The 25,280-nt window shown below is 41.7% G+C and overlaps 1 protein-coding gene and 1 pseudogene across 6 annotated transcripts in view; one reads left to right on the forward strand and one right to left on the reverse strand.

The window, feature by feature from the left end:
- The first annotated feature begins 1,207 nt into the window (after positions 1-1,207).
- LYPLA1 (lysophospholipase 1) overlaps positions 1,208-25,280 on the forward strand; it is a 41,293-nt gene continuing 17,220 nt past the window's right edge. Inside the window, exons 1-5 of one of the 6 annotated variants that reach the window (XM_077876949.1) lie at positions 1,273-1,373; positions 2,156-2,213; positions 2,351-2,382; positions 21,233-21,298; positions 23,622-23,669. In XM_077876949.1, the coding sequence (XP_077733075.1) occupies positions 23,629-23,669 (41 nt within the window). In that variant the 5' untranslated portion in view covers positions 1,273-1,373; positions 2,156-2,213; positions 2,351-2,382; positions 21,233-21,298; positions 23,622-23,628. Of the gene's footprint in view, positions 1,374-2,155; positions 2,214-2,350; positions 2,383-21,232; positions 21,299-23,621; positions 23,670-25,280 lie in introns of all 6 variants that reach the window. The other 5 variants (XM_077876944.1, XM_077876943.1, XM_077876945.1 and 2 more) reach the window with 5 other exon arrangements.
- Positions 24,528-24,903, reverse strand: LOC144300649 (ATP synthase F(0) complex subunit f, mitochondrial pseudogene; annotated as a pseudogene).

A 25,280-nucleotide genomic window follows, 5' to 3' on the forward strand; every position in this document is an offset into this window, starting at 1 on the left:
ATCCCAAGCAAATACTTAAAAGCCTGACACAAACACGTATACTGTAACGTGAAATGAGTCATATTATAATTTTCAATCAGCATCAATTTAACATTTCTGAAGTCTCAACGCTCAAAACCACGCTAAGAGTTATAAAAGCAGTACGAACAAGATGGCAATCCTTCGGCAGTCGGGTCATCACATGAATTAAAGTGGAGTGGGTTTTCTTAAAGCCTTTTTTTTTTTCCTTAAAGCCTTTTGTTCACCAGTTTCCTTCCCCATCTTAGACTACTCCCTAACCATTGTATATTTCCTTTATGTTTCTCCATTACATTGTGAAGGTCAGGGCATTTTGTCTTTTAGCGTTTCAGTCTCTCGTCCCCTCCCAGATCCTAGCAAGTGTGTGATATACTTCGGAGGCCCCCTGCCCCATGCAGAAAAGGGGCCTGCCAGTCTCATGCTTTAATCAGTAGTGTCAATACCCGGCAGTTACTAAGGATCCTCCATGCAATTGAGTGTTTTCCTTTCAAATGAAGTTAATTTTCTAAAGATTTTATTTACCTACTCATGAGAGACAGAGAGAGAGGGGCAGAGATATAGGCAGAGGGAGAAGCAGGCTCCCGGCGAGGAGCCCCATGCGGGGCTGGATCCCAAGGCCCTGGGATCACGACCTGAGCCACCCAGGCGCCCTCCAGCTGCACTTCAAAGGCGGAGGGGAGTGACCCCTTAACTACACACTGGTATAGCCCCGAATGGAGAATAAGGCAAAAAAGCTCGACCAGCCTCTCAGGCGGGTCCTTCCTAGCCCAGACGAACGAGCACACCCCGGTTTTAGAAACGAGGGAGTATCCGGGCTGGAGACTACGGGCTGCGGGGTCATTCCTTTCCCCACGGGGCCCCAGGAGCGGAGGATGAAGCAGGCTCCCGCGGCCTCGCCGCCGGCGCAGGCCTGGGAGCCTTCGTGGGGGGCCCGCACGCCCCGGGAGGGAGCCCCGGGAGGGAGCCCCGCGCGGCCACCCGCACCGAGGACGCGCGGGCCACGGGGCCCGACGAGGTCAGCTCCGGGCGTTGTGACGCCGCGGGCAGGGCGGCGGGGGAGGGGCAGCCGCCGGGACCGGGGCGCGGGGGCGCGGGGGCGGCGCAGAGGGGCGCGGCGCCTGGTTGGCGCCCACGCGCCTGAGCGCGCGCCCGGAGGGGAGGGGGAGGGGGAGGAGGAGGAGGGGCGGGGCGGGGCGGGCCGAGACTCGCCGCTCGCACGCCCTTGGGCCGGCCCGGCGCCCGCAGTCCGTCTTGCTGGAGACGCGCGCCGCCGGCCGAGCTGGTGCATGTGCGGCAATAACATGTCTGTCCCGCTTCCCGCCACCGTGCCCGCCATCCGGAAAGCCACGGCTGCGGTGAGTCGCGGCGGCCAGGGTTCGCAGGGCCCCGCTCGGCCCGCGGCCGGCTGCCGCCTCTGGCGCGGGGTGGGCGTCGCGGGCCGGCAGCGAGCGGTGGGCGAGGGCGCCGCGCCCTGCCCTGCCCTGCCCTGCCCCGCCCCGCCCCGCCCGCGCCGCCGGGTGTGGAGGGCGTGGGGTGCGACGCCGGGTCGGCGGGCCCGGGGCCGTGGTGCCCGCAGAGAGCCCGGGGTCACGGCCGCGGCGGGGGATTCGCGTCCCGCCACTTCCGGCAGCCCCGATCCCGAGGCCTCCGCATTGCGGAGCGAGCGCGGCCCGCGCGCCCCCCGGAGCCGCCCTCCTCACCGCCCTCCTCACCGCCCACCGGGTCCGAGCGGGAGGCGCTGGCGCTAGTGCGGAGGCTCCCTGATAGGGGGCGGGGGCGGGGGCGGGGGCGGCGGGCTTCGCAGCATCCCTGGTCTCACTTGTGGATGAGAGGATGCTGTCTTGTTCTGAATGAAAGGCGTTGGAAGGTTGCGTGTCTTGCAAAATCAGAAGGACTTTTGTTGTTGTTGTTTGTTTGTTTAAGGAAACTTGTGTATGAAGATCTCGAACGTACTTGTAACTCGCCCCCGCCTTTTTGCGATGGAAAAATTCTACAGCGTTTGTGGGAGACTTTGATGGTTTGACTCCAAAGAGACACTCTTTCTTAAAATGTGCTCGGTGATCTTTTGCACCGAAGAACGTCTAACTGGGACCTTTTTTTTTTTTTTTTTTTTTTTTTTAACTGGGACCTCTGTAAGTGCTAAAAGGCCGCATACGGACTGAGAAGCGAAGTGAAGGATTTTCGTCTTTGAAGAGGTCTATGAGGATTAATTAACCTGCTACGGGCTATGTTCTGTAATTCAGGCATCCGCCTTAACCACAGCTTCAGTGTATAACAATTCTCGGTGGGTTTATTTAGGCATTGTTTATTAATATTTCCTCTTCTCTTGTAGGTGATTTTCCTGCATGGATTAGGAGATACAGGGTAGGTACCCTTATTACTAATAGTAATGAAAGGACGTTGTGCAACTCTATGCCATTAAAGGTTTATTGAAGAACTCTACAACTGTATTAAAGAACATTGGTAGTCCTACTTACAATCCAGGAATAAGCTACAATCTTTTCATTTTAAAAAACTCCCAGAATTTTTCTCTCATCATCTTAAATTTCTCATTTTCAACTCATGTTTCGGGAACATGTTAAAATTGCAAACTCCTCCTTGAGTTGCTATGGGTATTAGATGCCAGAGATGGGTGGAAGGTTTGTAGAGACACTGTGCAATTGAGAGTTCTCTACAGGAGTTAAAATTTCACAGCGGGTTAAGAAGAAGTAGTTGATTATGATAAGGAAGTAATAGCAATGTGAGGTGTACAGTGTTCTGATTGAGAGCTTAGGTATACCTTTTAAAGAAAAAATCAGTTAAAGTTCAAGTGAGGCCACTGTGGTATTTATTTAGAGTCTGATCAAATTTTGTTGTGTAATTTTGGACACATGATTTATCATTCTCTTAGGCTTTTTCTGTATTGAGAGGTTTTTGTATTTAAAGTCATGATTATCAGGGCGCCTGGCTGCCTCAGTCTGTAGAGAATGCAGCCCTTGATCTCAGGGTTGTACGTTCAAGCCCCACATTGGGTATGGAGTAGTAAAAAACAGTGATTATCTATTTGAAACTTGGGCAGAAGTGTTGTTAAAAAAAATTACAGAACTGGAGGAAAACTGTGGATTAAAATAAATTTTGATAGAGTAGCCAAAAACTATTAAATCCTCTTTATAAGGAAGCATTGTGCTACATTAGATTAGTAAAAGTAATTTTCTTTTTTTATAATAAATTTATTTTTTATTGGTGTTCAATTTGCCAACATACAGAATAACACCCAGTGCTCATCCCATCAAGTGCCCCCCTCAGTGCCCATCACCCATTCACTCCCACCACCACCCCCTCCTCCTCTTCCACCACCCCTAGTTTGTTTCCCAGAGTTAGGGGTCTTTATGTTCTGTCTCCCTTTCTGATATTTCCCACACATTTCTCCTCCCTTCCCTTATATTCCCTTTCACTATTATTTATATTCCCCAAATGAATGAGACCATATAATGTTTGTCCTTCTCCAATTGACTTATTTCACTCAACATAATACCCTTCAGTTCCATCCACGTTGAAGCAAATGGTGGGTATTTGTCGTTTCTAATGGCTGAGGAATATTCCATTGTATACATAAACTACATCTTTATCCATTCATCTTTCGACAGACACCGAGGCTCCTTCCACAGTTTGGCTATTGTGGGCATTGCTGCTATAAACATCGGGGTGCAGGTGTCCCGGCGTTTCATTGCATCTGAATATTTGGGGTAAATCCCCAACAGTGCAATTGCTGGGTAGTAGGGCAGGTCTATTTTTAACTCTTTGAGGGACCTCCACACAGTTTTCCAGAGTGGCTGCACCAGTTCACATTCCCACCAACAGTGCCAAGAGGGTTCCCTTTTCTCTGCATCCTCTCCAACATTTGTGGTTTCCTGCCTTGTTAATTTTCCCCATTCTTACTGGGGTGAGGTGGTATCTCATTGTGGTTTTGATTTGTATTTCCCTGATGGCAAGTGATGCAGAGCATTTTCTCATGTGCATGTTGGCCATGTCTATGTCTTCCTCTGTGAGATTTCTCTTCATGTCTTTTGCCCATTTCATGATTGGATTGTTTGTTTCTTTGGTGTTGAGTTTAATAAGTTCTTTATAGATCTTGGAAACTAGCCCTTTATCTGATATGTCATTTGCAAATATCTTCTCCCATTCTGTAGGTTGTCTTTTAGTTTTGTTGACTGTATCCCTTGCTGTGCAAAAGCTTCTTATCTTGATGAAGTCCCAATAGTTCATTTTTGCTTTTCTTTCTTTTGCCTTCATGGATATATCTTGAAAGATGTTACTGTGGCTGAGTTCAAAAAAGGGTGTTGCCTGTGTTCTCCTCTAGGATTTTGATGGAATCTTGTCTCACATTTAGATCTTTCATCCATTTTGAGTTTATCTTTGTGTATGGTGAAAGAGAGTGGTCTAGTTTCATTCTTCTGCATGTGGATGTCCAATTTTCCCAGCACCATTTATTGAAGAGACTTTCTTCCAATGGATAGTCTTTCCTCCTTTATTGAATATTAGTTGACCATAAAGTTGAGGGTCCACTTCTGGGTTCTCTATTCTGTACCATTGATCTATGTGTCTGTTTTTGTGCCAGTACCACACTGTCTTGATGACCACAGCTTTGTAGTACAACCTGAAATCTGGCATTGTGATGCCCCCAGATATGGTTTTCTTTTTTAAAATTCCCCTGGTTATTCGGGGTCTTTTCTGATTCCACACAAATCTTAAAATGATTTGTTCTAACTCTCTGAAGAAAGTCCATGGTATTTTTATAGGGTTTGCGTTAAACGTGTACATTGCCCTGGGTAACATTGACATTTTCACAATATTAATTCTGCCAATCCATGAGCATGGAATATTTTTCCATCTCTTTGTGTCTTCCTCAATTTCTTTCAGAAGTGTTCTATAGTTTTTAGGGTATAGATCCTTTACCTCTTTGGTTAGGTTTATTCCTAGGTATCTTATGCTTTTGGGTGCAATTGTAAATGGGATTGACTCCTGAATTTCTCTTTCTTCAGTCTCATTGTTAGTGTATAGAAATGCCACTGATTTCTGGGCATTGATTTTGTATCCTGCCACGCTACCAAATTGCTGTATGAGTTCTAGCAATCCTGGGGTGGAGCCTTTTGGGTTTTCTATGTAGAGTATCATGTCATCCGTGAAGAGGGAGAGTTTGACTTCTTCTTTCCCAATTTGAATGCCTTTAATGTCTTTTTGTTGTCTGATTGCCCAGGCTAGGACTTCCAGTACTAGGTTCAATAGCAGTGGTGAGAGTGGACATCCCTGTCTTGTTCCTGATCTTAGGGGAAAGGCTCCCAGTGCTTCCCCACTGAGAATATATTTGCTGTGGGCTTTTCGTAGATGGCTTTTAAGGTGTTGAGGAATGTTCCCTCTATCCCTACACTCTGAAGAGTTTTGATCAGGAATGGATGCTGTATTTTGTCAAATGCTTTCTCTGCATCTAATGAGAGGATCATATGGTTCATGGCTTTTCTCTTGCTGATATGATGAATCACATTGATTGTTTTACGAGTGTTGAACCAGCCTTGTGTCCCGGGGATAAGTCCTACTTGGTCATGGTGAATAATTTTCTTAATGTACTGTTGGATCCTATTGGCTAATATCTTGTTGAGAATTTTTGCATCCATGTTCATCAGGGATATTGGTCTGTAATTCTCCTTTTTGGTGGGGTCTTTGTCGGGTTTTGGAATTAAGGTGATGCTGGCCTCATAGAACAAATTTGGAAGTACTCTATCTCTTTCTATCTTTTCAAACAGCTTTAGTAGAATAGGTATGGTTTCTTCTTTAAACATTTGATAGAATTCCCCTGGGAAGCCATCTGGCCCTGGACTTTTGTGTCTTGGGAAGTTTTGATGACTGCTTCAATTTCCTCCCTGGTTATTCGCCTGTTCAGGTTTTCTGTTTCTTCCTGTTCCAGTTTTGGTAGTTTGTGGCTTTCCAGGAATGCGTCCATTTCTTCTAGATTGCCTAATTTATTGGCGTATAGCTGTTCATAATATGTTTTTAAAATCGTTTGTATTTCCTTGGTGTTGGTAGTGATCTCTTCTTTCTCATTCATGATTTTATTAATTTGAGTCTTCTCTCTCTTCTTTTTAATAAGGCTGGCTAATGGTTTATCTATCTTATTAATTCTTTCAAAGAACCAACTCCTGGTTCTGTTGATCTGTTCTACAGTTCTTCTGGTCTCGATTTCGTTGAGTTCTGCTCGAATCTTTATTAACTGTCTTCTTCTGCTGGGTGTAGGATCTATTTGCTGTTTTTTCTCTAGCTCCTTTCTGTGTAAGGTTAGCTTTTGTATTTGAGTTCTTTCCAGTTTTTGAATGGATGCTTGTATTGCGATGTATTCCCCCCTTAGGACTGCTTTTGCTGCATCCCAAAGATTTTGAACGGTTGTATCTTCATTCTCATTAGTTTCCATGAATCTTTTTAATTCTTCCTTAATTTCCTGGTTGACCCTTTCATCTTTTAGCAGGATGGTCCTTAACCTCCAGGTGTTTGAGGTCCTTCCAAACTTCTTGTTGTGATTTAGTTCTAATTTCAAGGCATTATGGTCTGAGAATATGCAGGGGACGATCCCAATCTTTGGTATCGGTTCAGACCCAATTTGTGACCCAGTATGTGGTCTATTCTGGAGAAAGTTCCATGTGCACTTGAGAAGAATGTGTCTTCAGTTGAGTTTGGATGTAAAGTTCTGTAGATATCTGTGAAATCCATCTGGTCCAGTGTATCATTTAAAGCTCCCGTTTCTTTGGAGATATTGTGATTAGAAGACCTATCGAGTGTAGAAAGAGCTAGGTTGAAGTCACCAAGTATAAGTGTATTATTATCTAAGTATTTCTTCACTTTGGTTATTAATTGATTGATATATTTGGTAGCTCCCACATTCGGGACATATATATTGAGGATTGTTAAGTCCTCTTGTTGGATAGATCCCTTAAGTATGATGTAGTGTCCCTCTTCATCCTTTACTACAGTCTTCGGGGTAAATTGTAGTTTATCTGATATAAGGATGGCTACCCCTGCTTTCTTTTGAGGACCATTCGAATGGTAAATTGTTCTCCAACCTTTTATTTTCAGGCTGTAGGTGTCCTTACCTCTAAAATGAGTCTCTTGTAGACAGCAAATAGATGGGTCCTGCTTTTTTATCCAGTCTGAAACCCTGCACCTTTTGATGGGGTCATTAAGCCTGTTCACGTTCAGAGTTACTATTGAAAGATATGAGTTTAGTGTCATCATGATATCTATTCAGTCCTTGTTTTTGTGGATTGTTCCACTGAACTTCTTATTAAAGGGGAATTTTAAGAGTCCCCCTTAAAATTTCTTGCAGAGCTGGTTTGGAGGTCACATATTCTTTCAGTTCCTGCCTGTCTTGGATGCTCTTTATCTCTCCTTCCATTCTGAATGAGAGCCTTGCTGGATAAAGTATTCTTGGTTGCATGTTCTTCTCATTTAGGACCCTGAATATATCCTGCCAGCCCTTTCTGGCCTGCCAGGTCTCTGTGGAGAGGTCTGCTGTTACCCTAATGCTCCTCCCCATAAAAGTCAGGGATTTCTAGTCTCTTGATGCTTTAAGGATCTTCTCTTTATCTTTGGAATTTGCAAGCTTCACTATTAAATGTCGAGGTGTTGAACGGTTTTTATTGATTTTAGGGGGGGGATCTCTCTGTTTCCTGGATCTGAATGCCTGTTTCCCTTCCCAGATTAGGAAAGTTTTCAGCTATGATTTGTTCAAATACATATTCTGGCCCTGTGTCCCTTTCGGTGCCCTCGGGAACCCCAATTAAACGTAGGTTTTTCTTCCTCAGGCTGTTGTTTATTTCCCTTAATCTATCTTTATGGTCTTTTAATTGTCTCTTTTTTCCTCAGTTTCCCTCTTTGCCATCAATTTGTCTTCTATGTCACTCGTTCTTCCACCTCGTTAATCCTCGTCGTTAGGACTTCTAGTTTGGATTGCATCTCATTCAATTGATTTTTAATTTCTGCCTGATTAGCTCTAAATTCTGCAGTCATGAAGTCTCTTGAGTCCTTTATACTTTTTTCTAGAGCCACCAGTAGCTGTATAATAGTGCTTCTGAATTGGCTTTCTGACATTGAATTGTAATCCAGATTTTGTAATTCTGTGGGAGAGAGGACTGTTTCTGATTCTTTCTTTTGAGGTGAGGTTTTCCTTCTAGTCATTTTTCTCAGTGCAGAGTGGCCAAAAGCAAGTTGTATTGGGAAAAGGAGAAAAAGAGAGGAGAAAAAGAAGGAAAGAAAAGAGAAAAAAGAATAAAGGAAGAAAGAAGGAAAAAAAAGAATTAAAAGAGAAAGAAAAAGAAAAAGGGGGGAAAAAGGGTGGGGGAAGTAATCAGAAAAAAAAAAATCATGGGGGAGTATCTTCTGATTCTGTGTACTTTAAGTCCCTTGACTTCCCCTGGAACTTGTCCGTCTAGCTGGTCTTCTGGGGGAGGGGCCTGTTGTGCTGATTTTCAGGTGTTAGGACTTGGGGAAGCTGCTCTGCCCCTGCCTGGTGCAGGGCTCAGTGGGGGTTGTTCACCCCGTGAGGCCCCAGGAGGAACAACCGCAGTGGCGGGGCCAGCCCTGGAGCCCTGGAGTCAGCTCCCGCAGTCACCACGGAGCTCTCCGTCTGCAGGGCCTGGAGGCTCCGGGCGGGGCGGCTGATCTGCTCAGCTCTGGGCAGGAGCCTCCTCGCTGTCCTGGGGGAGGCCGGATCCTGGGCTGTGTCCCGGCTCCCTGGGCTCCGGGACCTGCGCTGTTGGATTCGTGCTCCCGCCCCGCAGCCCCCTCCGCGGAGCCGCCCCCGAGCCCCCCCGAGCTGCTCCCGCCCCGCAGCCCCCTCCGCGGAGCCGCCCCCGAGCCCCCCGAGCTGCTCCCGCCCCGCAGCCCCCTCCGCGGAGCCGCCCCCGAGCCCCCCCGAGCTGCTCCGGGTCCCGCCGTGCGCGCTGCAGCCCTTAGGGAGCTCGGCGCACTGTCCCGGGGCGCAGGTGTCTGTTAGTGTCCCCGGGAGCCCGAGGGCATCCCCGCCCTCCTGGGTCCTGCTCCAACTCCCCACGAGCCCCTTTCCCCCGGGAAGGTCGGTGCAGCTCCTGCTCCTCCGGGACGGGGCTCTCCTGTCCTGGGGACACTCGCCCCGGCCTCAGCCCGGCTCCTCGCGGGGCCCCTCCCCCTTGGAGGCCTTTTGTTTCTTTATTTCTTTTTCCCCGTCTTCCTACCTTGATAGAAGCCCGAGCTCATCTCACTGTAGCGTCCCAGCTGTTCTTTCTTTAAATCTCAGGCTGAATTCGTAGTTTGAAGGTTATCTAGGTAATTTGGTGGGGACAGATGATTTGGGGACCCTACTCTTCCGCCATCTTGCTCCTCCTCCTAAAAGTGATTTTCTTATATTCTCTTCAGCCTACTATGTAGAAACACATGACACATAACTTTGTATGGAGTTAGGGGAAAGGTTGCGGGACTCTTTCTGGCAATCAGGTTGTTGGCAGACTTCTTCAACTACAGAGAGGCTTAGGGGAGCCCTCTTTTACAACCAAACCCTTCTAATGCTGAGAGTCAGGGAAGACCTTGCTACCCTGTAACTTTGCCAGTAAGGAGATGCAGGCCTGAAGAATCAGTCTAAAAGGAGCACCTGTAGGAAGGTTCTCTGTGGACCCCAATTTGGCCATATTCCATGCAGTGAAATTAAAGAGTGAACATGATGAAGAAAACGAACAATGTGAGATTAAAAATGCCAAGAGCATCCATAGCATCTTGACTAAGAATTAAGTTCATATAAAAAAATTAAAGGTTTCCTTGGGACGCTCGGGTGGCTCAGCGGTTGAGCGTCTGCCTTTGGCTCAGGGTGTGATCGTGGGGTCCTAGGATCAAGTCCCACATCAGGCTTCCTGCATGGAGCCTGCTTCTCCCTCTGCCTGTGTCTCTGTCTCTGTCTCTCTCTCTCTCTGTGTCTCTCATGAATAAATAAAGTTTTTAAAAAAAAGTTTCAGATTTTAGAAATACTTTTTAACATAGTATTATAGAAAAGCTGACTCATGGCGCATGGGTGGCTCAGTGGGTACAGTGTTGAATCTTGATTTTAGCTCGGGTAGTGATCTCAGAATGGTGAGATGGAGCCTGGCATTGGGCTCCAGGCTGAGCATGGAACCTGGTTGATGCTCTGTACCTCTCCCTCTGCTCCCCACCCATATTTTTCTCTCTACACTGTTCTAAAAAAAAAGAAAAAAAAAAAAAAAAGAAAAGCTGACTCTAAATTGGTTTCATGAGTACATAATAAAATTCAGAACCAGTCAATACAAGAAGTGGCAATTTATTTATTTATTTTTTAAAGATTTTATTTATTTATTCATGAGAGAGAGAGAGAGAGGCAGAGACTTAGGCAGAGGGAGAAGCAGGCTCCATGCAGTGAGCCCGATGTGGGATTTGATCCTGGGTCTCCAGGATCATGCCCTGGGCCAAAGGCAGGTACTTAACCGCTGAGCCACCCAGGAATCCCAAGAAGTGGCAATTTAATATTTATATTTGTCAGGTTAACTTGGAGAATGATAGGGATTAAGTGATTTGGTTTGTCACTATTAAAATGGGCAGCTTTTGCCTCTTTTTCGGTTAAGGTTCTTTTTTATAGAACTACCCAACGTGTATTGTCTGGTAACTTAGGTCTTGAGGTCCGTGTCTTTTAGATTCCTTGTGAAAGAAGTGGCCAAAAAAGATTGAAGACCTGTATAATTCTGTATTTCATCAATTTTAATATGTAATTTTCCTCACATTTTTATGTTTCCTAGATTGGTACTCCATTTACTACACTTATGTTTATTGTGGTGATGATTTTTTTTCCTTAAAAAGCTATTTTTTCAGTGGTTCCCCTTATATGCCTTAGTGTCTAGGAAATATGATATAGCATATTTCTCCTCTTGAAAAAATTGATAGTGTATGCATTAGCATGTTAAAAGCTCTGACAAGTTTTGTTATAAAGAAACATATGGCAACCAAAGTGTTCTTAATAACATGTATAATAAACTGAAACTAGTATTCAAAGGAATATATTTTCGACTATGCTGTATGGCATGAGATCACAGTTTTCCTTCTAAAACAGATAGCTTTGGAGGATCCCTGGGTGGCTCAGCGGTTTAGTGCCTGCCTTTGGCCCAGGGCACGATCCTGGAGTCCTGGGATCAAGTCCCGCATCGGGCTCCCGGCGTGAAGCCTGCTTCTGCCTCTCTCTTTCTCTATGTCTATCATAAATAAATAAATAAATAAATAAATAAATAAATAAATAAATCTTGAAAAAATAAAACAGATAGCCTTTGTTAGGAGTAAAATTTTTTTATATTTGTATTGTAAAAAAATTCAAACTATAAATAAGAATGAAAAGTAGTTGAAATCCTAAAACCCAGAGATACTTATTTTTGATAGCATTTAAAAAATGTTTTATTTTGAAATCTTTTCAAATATATGGGAGAGTTGCAAGAATAGATTCCTGGGTGCCTGGGTGGCTCAGTGGGTTGAGCGTCTGCCTTCAGCTCAGGACATATGATCTAAGGGTCCTGGGATCAAGCCCTATATTGGACTCCCTGCTTAGCAGGCAACCTGCTTCTTTCTCTTCCTCTTCCTCTTCCTCTTCCTGCCACTCCCCCTGCTTGTGCTCTTTTTCTCTCTCTGTCATGGAAATAAATAAAATCTTAAAGAAAATTAGGTCTTTAAAAAAAATTAGAGATTCCTCAATATCTTTTATCCAAAATCTGTTCATTGATTGCTACTATGTTTGCTGAACCCCTTGAGGGTAAATTGCAATTACTGATTCTTTATTTCCAAACACTTTCACATGTAATTTCTAAGAAGGATGAGAGTCTCTTATGTAACCACATTCAGGAAATTTAGTGCTTTTTAAATATTATTGTCTAATATACTACATATTCAAACTTAGCCAGTTGTCCCAGTCCTTTTTGATAATTCCCTCCCTGTAATCCAGTTGCCAGTCACACATGTTTAACTGTTACATCTCTTTAGTCTCATTATTGGGAATAATTCCTCAGCTCTTCTTTGTCTTTCATGCCACTGACATTTTTTGAGAGATCAGGCTAGTCCCTTTGGAGAGAATGGGTAGTTTGCCATTTCCTCATGATTAGATTTATTAGATTAGTTTATGCATTTGGGGTAAAATGCCATACAGACAATATGTCCTGTTCAGTGCTTCACGTCAGGAGACAGATGACAGCCTTTGTCCCATTATTGGTATAACTTGGATCACTTGATTAAGGTGGTATTTTCCAGGTTTCTCTCTTCCAGTTATCTCCTTTTGTAGTTAAAAAGCAAGTAGGGAGATAATTTGAGACTCTGCAAATTGTGTATTAAACTTTCACCCAAAAAAAAAAAAAAAACAAAAAAAAAACTTTCACCCAACATTTTCTTTTTTTTTTTTTTCTTTTTTTTTAATTTTTATTTATTTATGATAGTCACACAGAGAGAAAGAGAGAGAGGCAGAGACACAGGCAGAGGGAGAAGTAGGCTCCATGCACCGGGAGCCCGATGTGGGACTCGATCCCGGGTCTCCAGGATCGCGCCCTGGGCCAAAGGCAGGCGCCAAACCGCTGCGCCACCCAGGGATCCCTCACCCAACATTTTCAACATCCGTTGATGATTCTTACTGGACTTAATTTTTTTTTTAAGATTTTTATATTTATTCATGAGAGAGAGAGAGGCAGAGACATAGAGGGAGAAGCAGGCTTCATGCAGGAAGCCTGATGTGGGACTCGATCCTGGTACTCCAGGATCGCGCCCTGAGCCCAAGGCAGACGCTCAACTGCTGAGCCACCCGCTGAGCCCTGGACTTGTTAATATGATGTGATCTTCTAAGTCTGTCACTCCTTATTTTTATTAGTTTGCCCCTCCCTGTTTACTTAATACTGACTATAGATTTATGTAATGACTTACATTCCATTATTGTTACTTTTAAAAAATTTTTAACTTTTTCTTTTAAAATAATTTCAAATTTACATAAATGTTACAGAAATAATATTTAAATCTCCTGCTACCCTTTTTCTTAGATTACCCAATTGTTAACGTCTCTGAAACATTTGGGGCATGTTGCAGAAATATTGCCTCTTCATAAAATTTTAGTGTGTATTTTGTAAGTACAAAAACATTCCCACGTGACCACAGTATAATCATCAGTCAGGAAGTAAGCATTAATCTAATACTATCATCAGATTTCTTGGTTATATCATCACATTTTCTTGGTTTGATCCAATCATGACCTTGATGGGCCCAGGTTCCAATCCAGGATCGCATCTTGCATTTAGTTATAAGTTTCCTTAGTCTGTTTCAGTCTAGAGCAGTCTTTGTGTTTCATGACATTGAGACTTTTTGAGAATACAGGCCAATTACTTTATAGACTGTCCCTCAGTTTCAGTTTATATGATGTCTCCTTCTGACTTTAGCCTTTTTGACAGGAATATCATAGAGATGTTGCTGTGTTCATCTCAGTGGATTGTACCAGGCACACACCGAGTTGACTTTTGTTCCTTTACTGGTGATATTACATTTTTTTTCCACCTGGTTAAGATGGTGTTTTGCCTTGTTTCTCCACAGTAAAACTATAATAAGTGTATTTACTTAAAAATATTTTGTGGGGGGATCCCTGGGTGGCGTAGCGGTTTGGCGCCTGCCTTTGGCCCAGGGCATGATCCTGGAGACCCGGGATCGAATCCCACGTCGGGCTCCCGGTGCATGGAGCCTGCTTCTCCCTCTGCCTGTGTCTCTGCCTCTCTCTCTCTCTCTGTGACTATCATAAATAAATAAAAAAATAATAAAAAAAAAATAAAAAAAAATATTTTGTGGGGAGATGCTTTGATATTATGAAAACATGTTTCTCACCAAATTGTCACTTACGGATTTAGCATTCATTAATGATTCTTGTCTGTATCTATTCTTGTGATAGTTCCAGATAACAATCTTTTTTTTTTTTTTTTTTATGATAGACATACAGAGAGAGAGAGAGAGTGAGAGAGGCAGAGACACAGGCAGAGACACAGGCAGAGGGATAAGCAGGCTCCATGCACCGGGAGCCCGATGTGGGATTCGATCCCGGGTCTCCAGGATCGCGCCCTGGGCCAAAGGCAGGCGCCAAACCGCTGCGCCACCCAGGGATCCCAGATAACAATCTTTTAAAAAAACACTTTATTCTAGATTTATTCATTGGCAGCTCTCCTCTCTTATTTATTATGTATGTATATATTCATTTATTCATTTTAAAGTGTCAAGTCAGGACAGACTCTTGGATTGCTTTTACTCTCAGGGTTACAGACTGTTAAATCTATCATATTTTGGTAGTCAAATCATCCTGTACTTGTCTGTCTGGAGTCTCTTTAAGGTGCTCTTATGTCTTGGGGACATGTCCCATCATTCTTTGAGCACTTTCTTGCTTTCTGGTACAACAAGATCTTTTCCAAGATCATCTTATAATTTTCCTGCTTCAGTCCTGGGACTCAGCCATTTTTTTCAAGAGCCCTGGCTCCTTTTAGTAGAGAATATTTAGGAACCAAGATCTGAGTGCTTTATGTGCTTCTTGCTAGAATCATTACTTCTAGATACTTTCAGTGGACAGAGCTAGGAGTGTAGCTACATAACATAGATGTGTAGACACACATATCAATTTTGATATTTACATGTATTAAAATTTGGGAGTTTATACTGATTCCTCCAGTTCCAGTCAGAACCACAGGGTTTATTCTAGACTTCCCTCTTCCCGTATTTGTAATTCCATGACACACCTGGCTTTTGTTCTGGTAGTTTGGCAAGTAGTACACTTTGGGACTGCCTCCCCCCACCCCTCTAGGTGCCCCAGACCACAGCTTTGCTTCACACATGGGAACAGCTCCCCCACCTTACTCCGCTACAGCTGAATGTGACATCTGGAAGCCCAATTCCAGTTAAGGGGAGGGGGGAAGGAGAAAAAGTAAGACTCATTAGGATGGGAAGGCGAGATTCCATGACAGTGATATGCTACTGGGACATAGATGGTGATGACTGGTGTTTCTTGTGCAAACCTGGAAAGAGTCTTTTTGAGTTTTTAGTTCTATACCATATTAACTATGGGGTAGTGAGCATAATAAATAAAAGAAATAGTCTTTTCTAAAAGCATAATTGAGAAGTAAAATAGAGTGGATTTATATTATTTCTTGGGAAATGCCTTGAAATTCACTTTTTGAACCCATAGAACCTTTGTGTGTGTGTGTGTCTGTGTTTTGTTTTCTTTCTCTGTTTCTAATAATTAAGTGAAGTACATTCTAATTGATTAGGTTTCTAAACATTAGATTCCATTTAACTGAAGCTTTGCGTAGACTTCTTAAATATTGACATTTCCATTGACTTTGAAAATTATCCAAGGACATGATCCCTGGGTGGCTCAGTGGTTAGCACCTGCCGTCGGCGCAGGGCATAATCCTGGAGTCCTGGGATCAAGTCCCACGTTGGGCTTCCTGCATGGAGCCTGTTTCTCCCACTGCCTGTGTCTCTGCCTCTCTTCTCTCCCCCCCACCCCCATGTCTCTTGTGAATAAATAAGTAAAATCTTAAAAAAAAAAGAAAAAGAGAAGAAAATTATCCAAAGACAAATTGGCCATCCTTTTGTAGAATTCAGTTACAGTCAAAGATTTTTATAACCTTTAGGGACCTTTGAAATCATCTAGTACAACCAGCACAGATTATGGATGGGAAGACTGAGGAGGACTGGAAAGGCATTGGTTCTTACACTTTAGCATGTATAAAAGTCAACTAGAAGGCTTGATTTTTTTACACCCCACCCCCCACACACTGGTATCTGATTCAGTGGGTCTGAGATGAGGCCCAGTAATTTGCATTCCTAAGAAATTCCCAGGTACTACTGGTGTGGGGACCACACTTTTTAAAAGCCACCAGACTGAATTGTCTGAGCTTATACTTCTCGATAAAGGCAGAGTTGGGACTAGAACTCAAGATTCCTATGCCTTTTTTTCGTGTAGGAGTTCTTAGTATTTTTTGTGTAGAAGAGTAGTTGGGAAACAGTAGGCCACAGTTCCATTCTGGCCTGCTACTTTTTAAAAAATTATTTAGTTAATGTGATTTATTGATCTATAATTCACATCTGTAAAAGTCACCCTTTTAAAGTATACAATTCCATAGTTTTTAGTATATTTACAAAGTTATGGAACCATCACTACTATGTTAATTCCAGAATATTTTCAAAATCCCAAAAGGAAATGGCATACCCTTTAGCAGATACTCCTCATTCCCTTCCCTGGCAACCACTAATCTCCTTTTAATTTCTATGGACTTGCGTGTTCTGGGTATTTCATATAAATGGAATCAGACAGTATGTGACTTTTGTGTCTAAATTCTTTTACATTGCATGTTTTTCAGGTCCACGTACCATTACTTAATTCCTTTTATTGCCAAATAATATTCCGTGGAAGGATATCCATGTATTAATCTTATGATCCCATGTTGTAATTCATCAGTTGATGCACATTTGAATTGTTGGCACTTTTTGGCTATTAGGAATAGTGCCACTCTGAACATCCATTTGTGAGATTTTACATGAACATAGGTTTTCAGTTCACTTGAATAATTACTGAGTCAGAGGTAACTGTTTAACCCTTTGAGGAACTCCTAGACTGTTTTCCCCAGTGGCCGTACCATTTTATATCTCCACCAAAAGATGAAGGTTCTGATTTCTCTACATTCTCGCCGATATTTATTACCTTTTTTTGGTTCTAGCTATCCTGGGTGTTAAGTGTTACCTCATTTTGGTTTTTAATTGCATTTTCTAATGACTAATGATCTTTTCATGTACTTATTGGAGATTTATAGATCTTCATTAGAGAAAAATCTATTCAATACCTTTGCCCATTTTAAAAATTGGGTTATTTTTCTTTTTCTTTAAAGACTTTAAAAACATATTCTGAGGGGGCTGCTGGCTGGCTCAATTGGAAGAGCATGTGCTTCTTGATCTCCAGGTCATGAGTTGGAGACCCACACTGAGTGCTACAGAGGTTACTAAAAAAAAAAAAAAAAAAGTAGATAAGTTTTAAAAATATACAAATAGATAGGCAGCCCCAGTGGCGCAGTGGTTTAGCGCCGCCTGCAGCCCGGGGTGTGATCCTGGAGACCCGGGATCGAGTCCCACGTCGGGCTCCCTGCATGGAGCCTGCTTCTCTCTCTGCCTGTGTCTGTGCCTCTCTCTCTCTTTGAATGAATGAATAAATGAATAAATAAATACAAATAATAAAAATATATTCTGGATACTAGAATCATCACATATGTGATTTTCAAATACTATCTTCCATTCTGTGGTTTATCCTTTTACTTTTTTTTTTGAAGATTTTTTATTTATTTATTCATGGAGACAGAGAGCATTGATCTAATACTACCATCATTAGCCTATCTCTCATATCCTTTGAACATTCTGTAGAATGTAGAATTACCATGGGTTTAATGTCCTCATGACTGGACTCAGGTCATTTATTTCTTTTTAATTCTTTTGGTAATAGTTTAATTAGGATATAATTTGTATACCACATAATTCACCCACTGAATTCTACAGTTCAGTCTTTGATATAATCACAAAGCTGTGGAACCATTTTTATCACTCTAAAAAAAAAATCCTATACTCTTTGTTATCCCCAAATCCCCTTTATTTGCAACCCTAGGTAACCACTAATCTACTTTCTATTTCTATAGATTCACCTATCCTGAACATTTCATATAAGTGGAATCATATAATAAATGGTCTTTCGTAATTGGCTTCCTTTACTTAACATAATGTTTTGTTTTGTTTTGTTTTTAAGTTATTTATTTATTTATTCATGAGAGAGGCAGAGACATAAGCAGAGGGAGAAGCAGGCTCTATGCAGGGAGCCCAATGTGGGACTTTATCCGGGGACTCCAGGATCACGCCCTGAGCCAAAGGCAGATGCTCAACCGCTGAGCCACCCAGGCGTCCCCTTAACATAATGTTTTTAAAGTTCATCCATGTTGTAACATATTCAGTACTTCATTCCTTTTTATTGTTCATCATATTCCTTTGAGTAGGATTGCAAGGTCATATGGTAGGTAACTCCATGTTACTAGCAGTGTTTAAAAAATCTGGTTTTGGGGCACCTGGGTGGCTCAGTGGCTGAGCGTCTGTCTGCCTTTGGCTTAAGTCGTGATCCTGGGGTCCAAGGATCAAGTCCCACATTGGGCTCCTAGCAGGGAGCCTACTCTTCCCTCTGCTTATGTCTCTTCCTCTCTCTCTATGTCTCTCATGAATAAACCAATAAAATCTTAAAAAGGAAAAAGAAAATTCTGGTTTCTCCCCATCCTCATTAATACTTGTTATTTGTCTTTTTGATTATAGCCATCCTAGTGAGTGTGCAGTGTATCTCATTGTAGTTTTATTTGCATTCACATAATGACTAATAATGTTGAGCATCTTTTTCTGTCCATGTTGGCCATTTGTGTATCTTTGGAGAAATATTCATTCAGGTCCTTTACCTTTTTATTTTTAGGTTGTCTTTTGGTTTGTGGGTCTGAAGAGTTCTTTATATGTCATGGGTAGTAGACCCTTATTGAATGTAGTTTGCAGATAATTCTCCCATTCTGTAGTTTGTTTTTTTCCTTTCTTCATAGTGCTCTTTGAAGCATAATTTTTAATTTTGATGATTAATTTTTTCTTTTGTATTTGTGCTTTTGATATCTAAGAAACCATGGCTAAATCCAATGTCACAAGATTTTCATATATTTTCTTCTAGGAGTTTTATATTTTTATCTCTTACATTTAAGTCTTTGGTTCATTTTGAGTTAATTTTTGTGTATGGTGTGAGGTAAGAGTCCAGCCTCATCCTGTTACATGTGGATAATTGTTTATACCAGCTACTTTGGTTGAAAAGATTGTTCCTTCCCTATTGATTTTTTTGAGGGGGCACTCTTTTCAGAACTATTTTAACCGTAAATTTGAGGGTTTATTTCTATATTCTCAAATCTGTTTATTTGTAGGTCTTTCCTTAATTCAGTACCACTCTATCACTGTTGCTTTGTAGTAACTTTTGAAGTTGGGAAGCGTGAGTCCTTCAGTCTTACTCTTTTTTTTTAAGATTGTTTTGACTCTTCTGGGTCTCTTACATGTCCAGCTGAATTTTAGAATTGGCTTGTCAATTTCTGCAAAGCCAGCTGTGATTCTGATAGGTATTGCATTGGCTGGGTGTATCAGTTTGGGAGTACTGCCACTTTGAGAATATAAGTCTTAGGCATCTGGGTGGCTCAGTCAATTGAGCATCCAACTCTTGATTTCTGCTTAGGTCGTGATCTCAGGGTCATGAGACGAGCCCCTTGTCGGGTTTCACACTTAGCAGGGAGTCTGCTTCAAGATTCTCTCCCTCTGCCACTCTCCACACATGCACATGTGCACACGTGCTTCTCTCTAAAATAAATACATGTTTAAAAAGAATATTAGGTCTTCTGGTCCATGAACATGAGGTGTCCATTTCTATAAATCTTCTTTAATTTCTTTCAACAGTTTTGTAGTTTTCATAACAAAGTCTCATATATACGTATATATACACACAAGACACACACACGAACACATGCAAAGCACACACAGAACTCTAGAATAGTGCCTGATTCATAGCTAGTGTTATATAAATGTTAAAGTTATCTTTTATTACTAATTTTTCTATATGTCTTTAACACTTTTGGGGAAGGTAGATTAAAATGGAGAAATAGTTAATAGAAAAACATTTTAACATTTATTTATTGATTTAATTTTTCAAAGATTTGTGGCTACGTGCAAGTGGGAGAAAGGACAAAGAGAGAATTTTCAAACAGACTCTTGGCTGAGCACAGAGCCCATCACAGGACTTGGTTCCCACAGCCCATGAGATCATGATCTGAGCCAAAACCAAGAATCTGATGCTTAACTGACTGAGCTACTCTGGTGCCACATTATTTATTTAATTTTAATTTATTTTTTAAATAAATTAGGCTCCATACCCAACCATGGGGCTTGAACTCATGACCCTGAGATTATAAGTCACATCCTCTACAGACTGAGCCAGCCAGGCACCCCTTAAGTTTTTACTTTATACACTTTTTTTTTAAGATTTTATTTATTTTTTCATGACAGATACACACAGAGACAGAGAGAGAGAGAGAGAGGCAGAGACACAGGCAGAGGGAGAAGCAGGCTTCATGCAGGGAGCCCAACCTGGGACTTGATCCTGGTTCTCCAGGATCATGCCCCGGGCTGAAGGTGGCGCTAAACCGCGGAGCCACCAGGGCTGCTCTAGTTTATACTTTAATAGAAGTAACATGTAGGGGCATCTGGGTGGCTCATTTGGTTAAGCAGCTAACTCTTGATTTCTGCTGAGGTCATGATCTCAGGGTCATGGGATTGAGCCCCACGTTGGCTACTCGCTGGGCATGGAGCCTGATTCTTTCTCTCCCTCTGCCACTCCCCCCACTCCCCCCAAAAATGTTTAAAAAGTAAAAAATAATGTAAAATGTATCAGTTATAATGTTGAATGTAAACAAACAAGAAATTGTATATATGTATAGTATCCCATTTTTGTAAATTCTGTTTCTTAAGTGAAATATGTGAAAAAAAATTGAAACAGGAACTACATCAAAAGATTAACTGCTTGTTTCTGGCTTGAAGGATTATGATTTTAAGCTTTTCTATTATTCCATTTTGAACATGTATATCTACATAATACACACAAGGAATGAACATTAAATAAAGTTATTTTTAGTGGTGCAGTAGTCATGTAGGGTTTTATTTATTTTTTAGCATGTAGAGTTTTAGATAACTGATTTATTCCTGAGGTAGCTTTTGTCATCATTATTATTTGTCTTACCTACTTTGTTAGGCACGTTGTGAGGTTATAAAGAGAGAAACATATCTATATTTTCTAAATTGTAAAGCCCTGTGGAAATGTATGAAAGAAAACACAGTGTTCTGCAGAAATCAGGAGAGATCATCTTTATTTGTAAAGCTTGCGTAGTAGCCTTTTGGTTGTTTCTGGGTTGATAGTGGTGTTTTAATAGCGTTGATGGTCCACACATTTAAGGTATTATAAGGAGTTAACATTTATTCTTGTAAGTTTTTAAAAGTTCCTATTCTGTTACTAATTTATTAGAATTTAAAATGGTATCTAATGGCATCATTCATATAATTTGTCTACCAGGCATGGATGGGCAGAAGCCTTTGTGGGTATCAGAAGTTCACATATCAAATACATCTGCCCACATGCGTAAGTATTTTAATCTTTACATTTGTGATTCAGAATCTGGAGAGGAATAATTGTGATAGCTTTACTTTCTTAGAAAAGCATTTGATTATAATTTTTTTAAAGATTTTATTTATTATGCATGAGAGACAGAGGAGAGAGACAGAGGCAGAGACAGAGGCAGAGGGAGAAGCAGGCTCCATGCAGGGAGCCCGACATGGGACTTGATCCCAGGTCTCCAAGATCCCACCCTGGGCTGAAGGTGGTGCCAAACCGCTGAGCCACCGGGGCTGCCCTATGATTTGTTTTTATCTTTTTAAATATTCAGTTTGAGAGTAAAGCTTAGTAAATTCTTTAAAACTAAACTGGTAACTTAGCTACATAGAACTTTTTTTCTTTTTTGTTGGGAGATTTAAAATAATGCTTTCTTGGAGATCGTATGAACTCAGAGCTAGAAAAATTCCTTAACATATACAAACACCTGAGAGCTAAGGTATCTGTGGGGTATCTCTGAAGGGGATTTATTTACTTGACAGGTTTGTGAGAGAGCTTTATTTACTATGTGGAAAATACTCCTAAATTTTATCAGATAAAGGCAATGTGATATACTGTGGAAAGAACACAGGTTTTGAAGTCTGATAGATTTGGTTTCAAATTCTGAAAAATGTTTTTGTATGTCAGAAACTATATAAAGTTTGAGCAGACTCAGAAAATTGTTGAGATTGGCAAGGGTTTAGGTCAAAAGGTTGCCGAGAAACAATAGCTGTGGAGAAGACAAATGGGATTAGATTCATGCTAGTAGGTAATTCATCCTCAGAAGTGGTAGTAGCAGTAGAGCTGATAAATGGGAAAAGAGAATGGAAAGAGGAAAAGTATCTGATTAGGTAAGAAATATCCTGAAATAGAAGGTTTACCTGACTTCTGTAGGCTAATACTGTGGCTGAATACTATGGCAAGGATGGCTGTGTCCGCTATTATTCTGATTCAATTAAGAGACAGAATTCTTGGTTATGTTAGAATTTTTGCTGTAATTGACCCCAGGATTCATTTGATTTAAGGCTATTTCCCAATCTAGGGAAATTCTCAAATTCTTATCAATTCTCAAAGAATTGATAAGATTGGGGATCCCTGGGTGGCGCAGCGGTTTAGCGCCTGCCTTTGGCCCGGGGCGCGATCCTGGAGACCCAGGATCGAGTCCCACATCGGGCTCCCGGTGCATGGAGCCTGCTTCTCCCTCTGCCTATGTCTCTGCCTCTCTCTCTCTCTCTCTGTGTGACTACCATAAATAAATAAAAAAAAAAAAAAAAAAAAAAAAAAAAAAAGAATTGATAAGATTTTATAACCACTAAGCTAGACTCATTTCATGAGTTAGGAGGATAGTGATTAGATGTAGTTCCAGTGTATTTATTTTTCTTTCCTTTTGGGCCTAGAGCTACATTCAGGTTATCCAGATTTTTCATCATTTGAGTTGGGTGTAGTGGACACTTAGGCAAGACTTACATTTCTCATACTTATTTAGAGGTCTCTAATAACTAAGTATATAGATAAAACTTAGAAAATAAGCAAAAATGTAATCTGACCATTTGGTAAATTGCTGGTTTCCTTATACCCTTAGCCAGAGTCTCCTATTTTATACATTTCCAACTGTCTTGGGTACTTGTTTTCCTTGTCGTGTCTGGTTTGAAAGTTATTAAATAAGGGTGTTGGAGGGGATTTCTGGGTGGCCCAGCAGTTTAGCGCCTGCCTTCGGCCCAGGGCGTGATCCTGGAGTCCCACATTGGGCTCCCTGCGTGGAGCCTCCTTCTTTCTCCCTCTGCCTGTGTCTCTGCCCCCCCCCCCCCGTCTCTCATGAATAAATAAAATCTTTAAAAATAAATAAATAAATAAGGGTGTTGGAAAAGAAAAATGTTTTTTATTTGCCAAACTTAGTCCTTTCCTGCTGTTGTTCCATCTTCAGAACACATCTAGAGGATATGTAGAAAAAATGACACAGGTGTGGATGTGGTGACACAGTTTAAAATGTTTTATTTATTTATGATAGTCACACACACAGAGAGAGAGAGAGAGAGGCAGAGACACAGGCAGAGGGAGAAGCAGGCTCCATGCACTGGGAGCCCGACGTGGGATTCGATCCCGGGTCTCCAGGATCGCGCCCTGGGCCAAAGGCAGGCGCTAAACCGCTGCGCCACCCAGGGATCCCAAGGTGACACAGTTTATACATTAAAATTGTAGCATACAGTTTTGTGTAAGCCTCAAGTAATTACCTATCCTTAATTGATGGAATTTATCAGGTTTTATGCCTTGTTACATTACTCTGATTTTGCCTTTTTTTTTCTTTGCCGTGTAGACCAGTTATGCCTATAACATTGAATATGAACATGGCTATGCCTTCTTGGTAAGTAAGAATTATTCAATAAGAACTTTTTATTTATACTTATTTGATTTTTTTTAAAATTTTGGGTTTTTTGTTTTGTTTTTTACTGGAAGTGCTTTTGCATGTAGCAACTTTAATTAGCTATTTTTAGGTTGCAAAGTTACAGAATTAACTTTAACTGTAAACTTTTAAGTTTAACCTTAAAGTTTTGTATTTTTTAAAGTTAGGGGTAAACTTAAGGAGCTGCACCAGTAGGTACAGAAATAGGAGGAAATGGGTAAACACAAATATTGTAGAAAATATCTCCTACTGCTTGATAAACCTTTGCTGGTTTCAATGACCCAGCATTTGAATGACCCCCATGTAGCATACACTCTGATTAAGCAACAGTTTTTTACCCTTCCAACTTCTTGCCATTCTGGAAAGTTGACAAGTTTTATTTTATTTTATTTTATTTTTTTATTTTATTTATTTTTATTTTTAAGATTTTATTTATTTTTTCGTGAGAGACCCACATAGAGACAGAGAGAGAGAGAGAGAGAAAGAGACGAGCAGAGACACAGGCAGAGGGAGAAGCAGGCTCCATGCTGGGAGCCCAACGTGGGACTCGATTCCAGGTCTCTAGGATCACGCCCTGGGCCAAAGGTGGCACCAAACCACTGAGCCACCCGGGCTGCCCAGTTGACAAATTTTAAAGGAAACCACTTCCTCTTCCACCCTCTCAAGATATTTTCACATTCCCTGTATATTTTATAGTCAGGAAGTAGAGTCAGTTCTTCATTCCTCTAGGCTACTTCCAATCTATTGTCATCTTGTTTCTCTACTTATTCTCATCCATTTCTTTTCTTTCTTTCTTTATTTTTTTTTTAACCAGTCAACTTTTATTGGATATTAATTGTGGATTAGGCAATGGAAGGATTCAAGGATGTCAGGCAAAAGTCATGGTCAGGAATGCCAAATGTGCTTCCACACTGGGCCCTCTTCAGTGGTACTTGCGTAGCTGTTCATGTTTGAGCTCCTTGTAAGAACGACAGTAGTTGAAAAGCACATAAGCGGCCAGCACCATAGAAATCCCAGCGGCGCCCCCTTTCTTCACATTGATATACTTGTAATGCTGGTAGTAACCTCTTTGAAATGCTCCAGCAGTGCCCTTAGGGGTGGAATCCCGCATCAGCATCCAGCCTGGCAGCTCTCCTAGTTTCACCTTCATGAGCTTCTTTTCCTTCATTGGTACGGATGACGCCATCTTGGAGTCCTGGGTGTCTGCTCTCTCACCCATTTCTTACCCATGCCTCCACTTCCTTTTTATCTCTTCTGGATTCCTTGCCAACTTTCTCAAGTTCTTGCCTACTTTGGACTTTAGTTCTTTCATCTTCCCTCTCTGGCAAAATCCCATCCATAACCAGAATTTCCAGCTAATGTTGCTAGCGACAATAATGAAAGAATATAACTTGGAAGAGAAGTGTATAGGGCCAGAGGAAAGCTTCCCTTGGGTCTTTAGTTGGAGGTATCTACAATGTGTGATGAAAAAGTTTTGCAGAATGTGGATAGATTATAATATAATACCTGTGCTCAATATGTGTGAGGTATTGAGAGTGATGTGGTAAAGTCCTTGTGTTCCTTTGGATTGAC

Source organism: Canis aureus, chromosome 28 (assembly GCF_053574225.1).
Source record: "Canis aureus isolate CA01 chromosome 28, VMU_Caureus_v.1.0, whole genome shotgun sequence".
In the NCBI taxonomy this organism is placed as follows: Eukaryota; Metazoa; Chordata; class Mammalia; order Carnivora; family Canidae; genus Canis; species Canis aureus.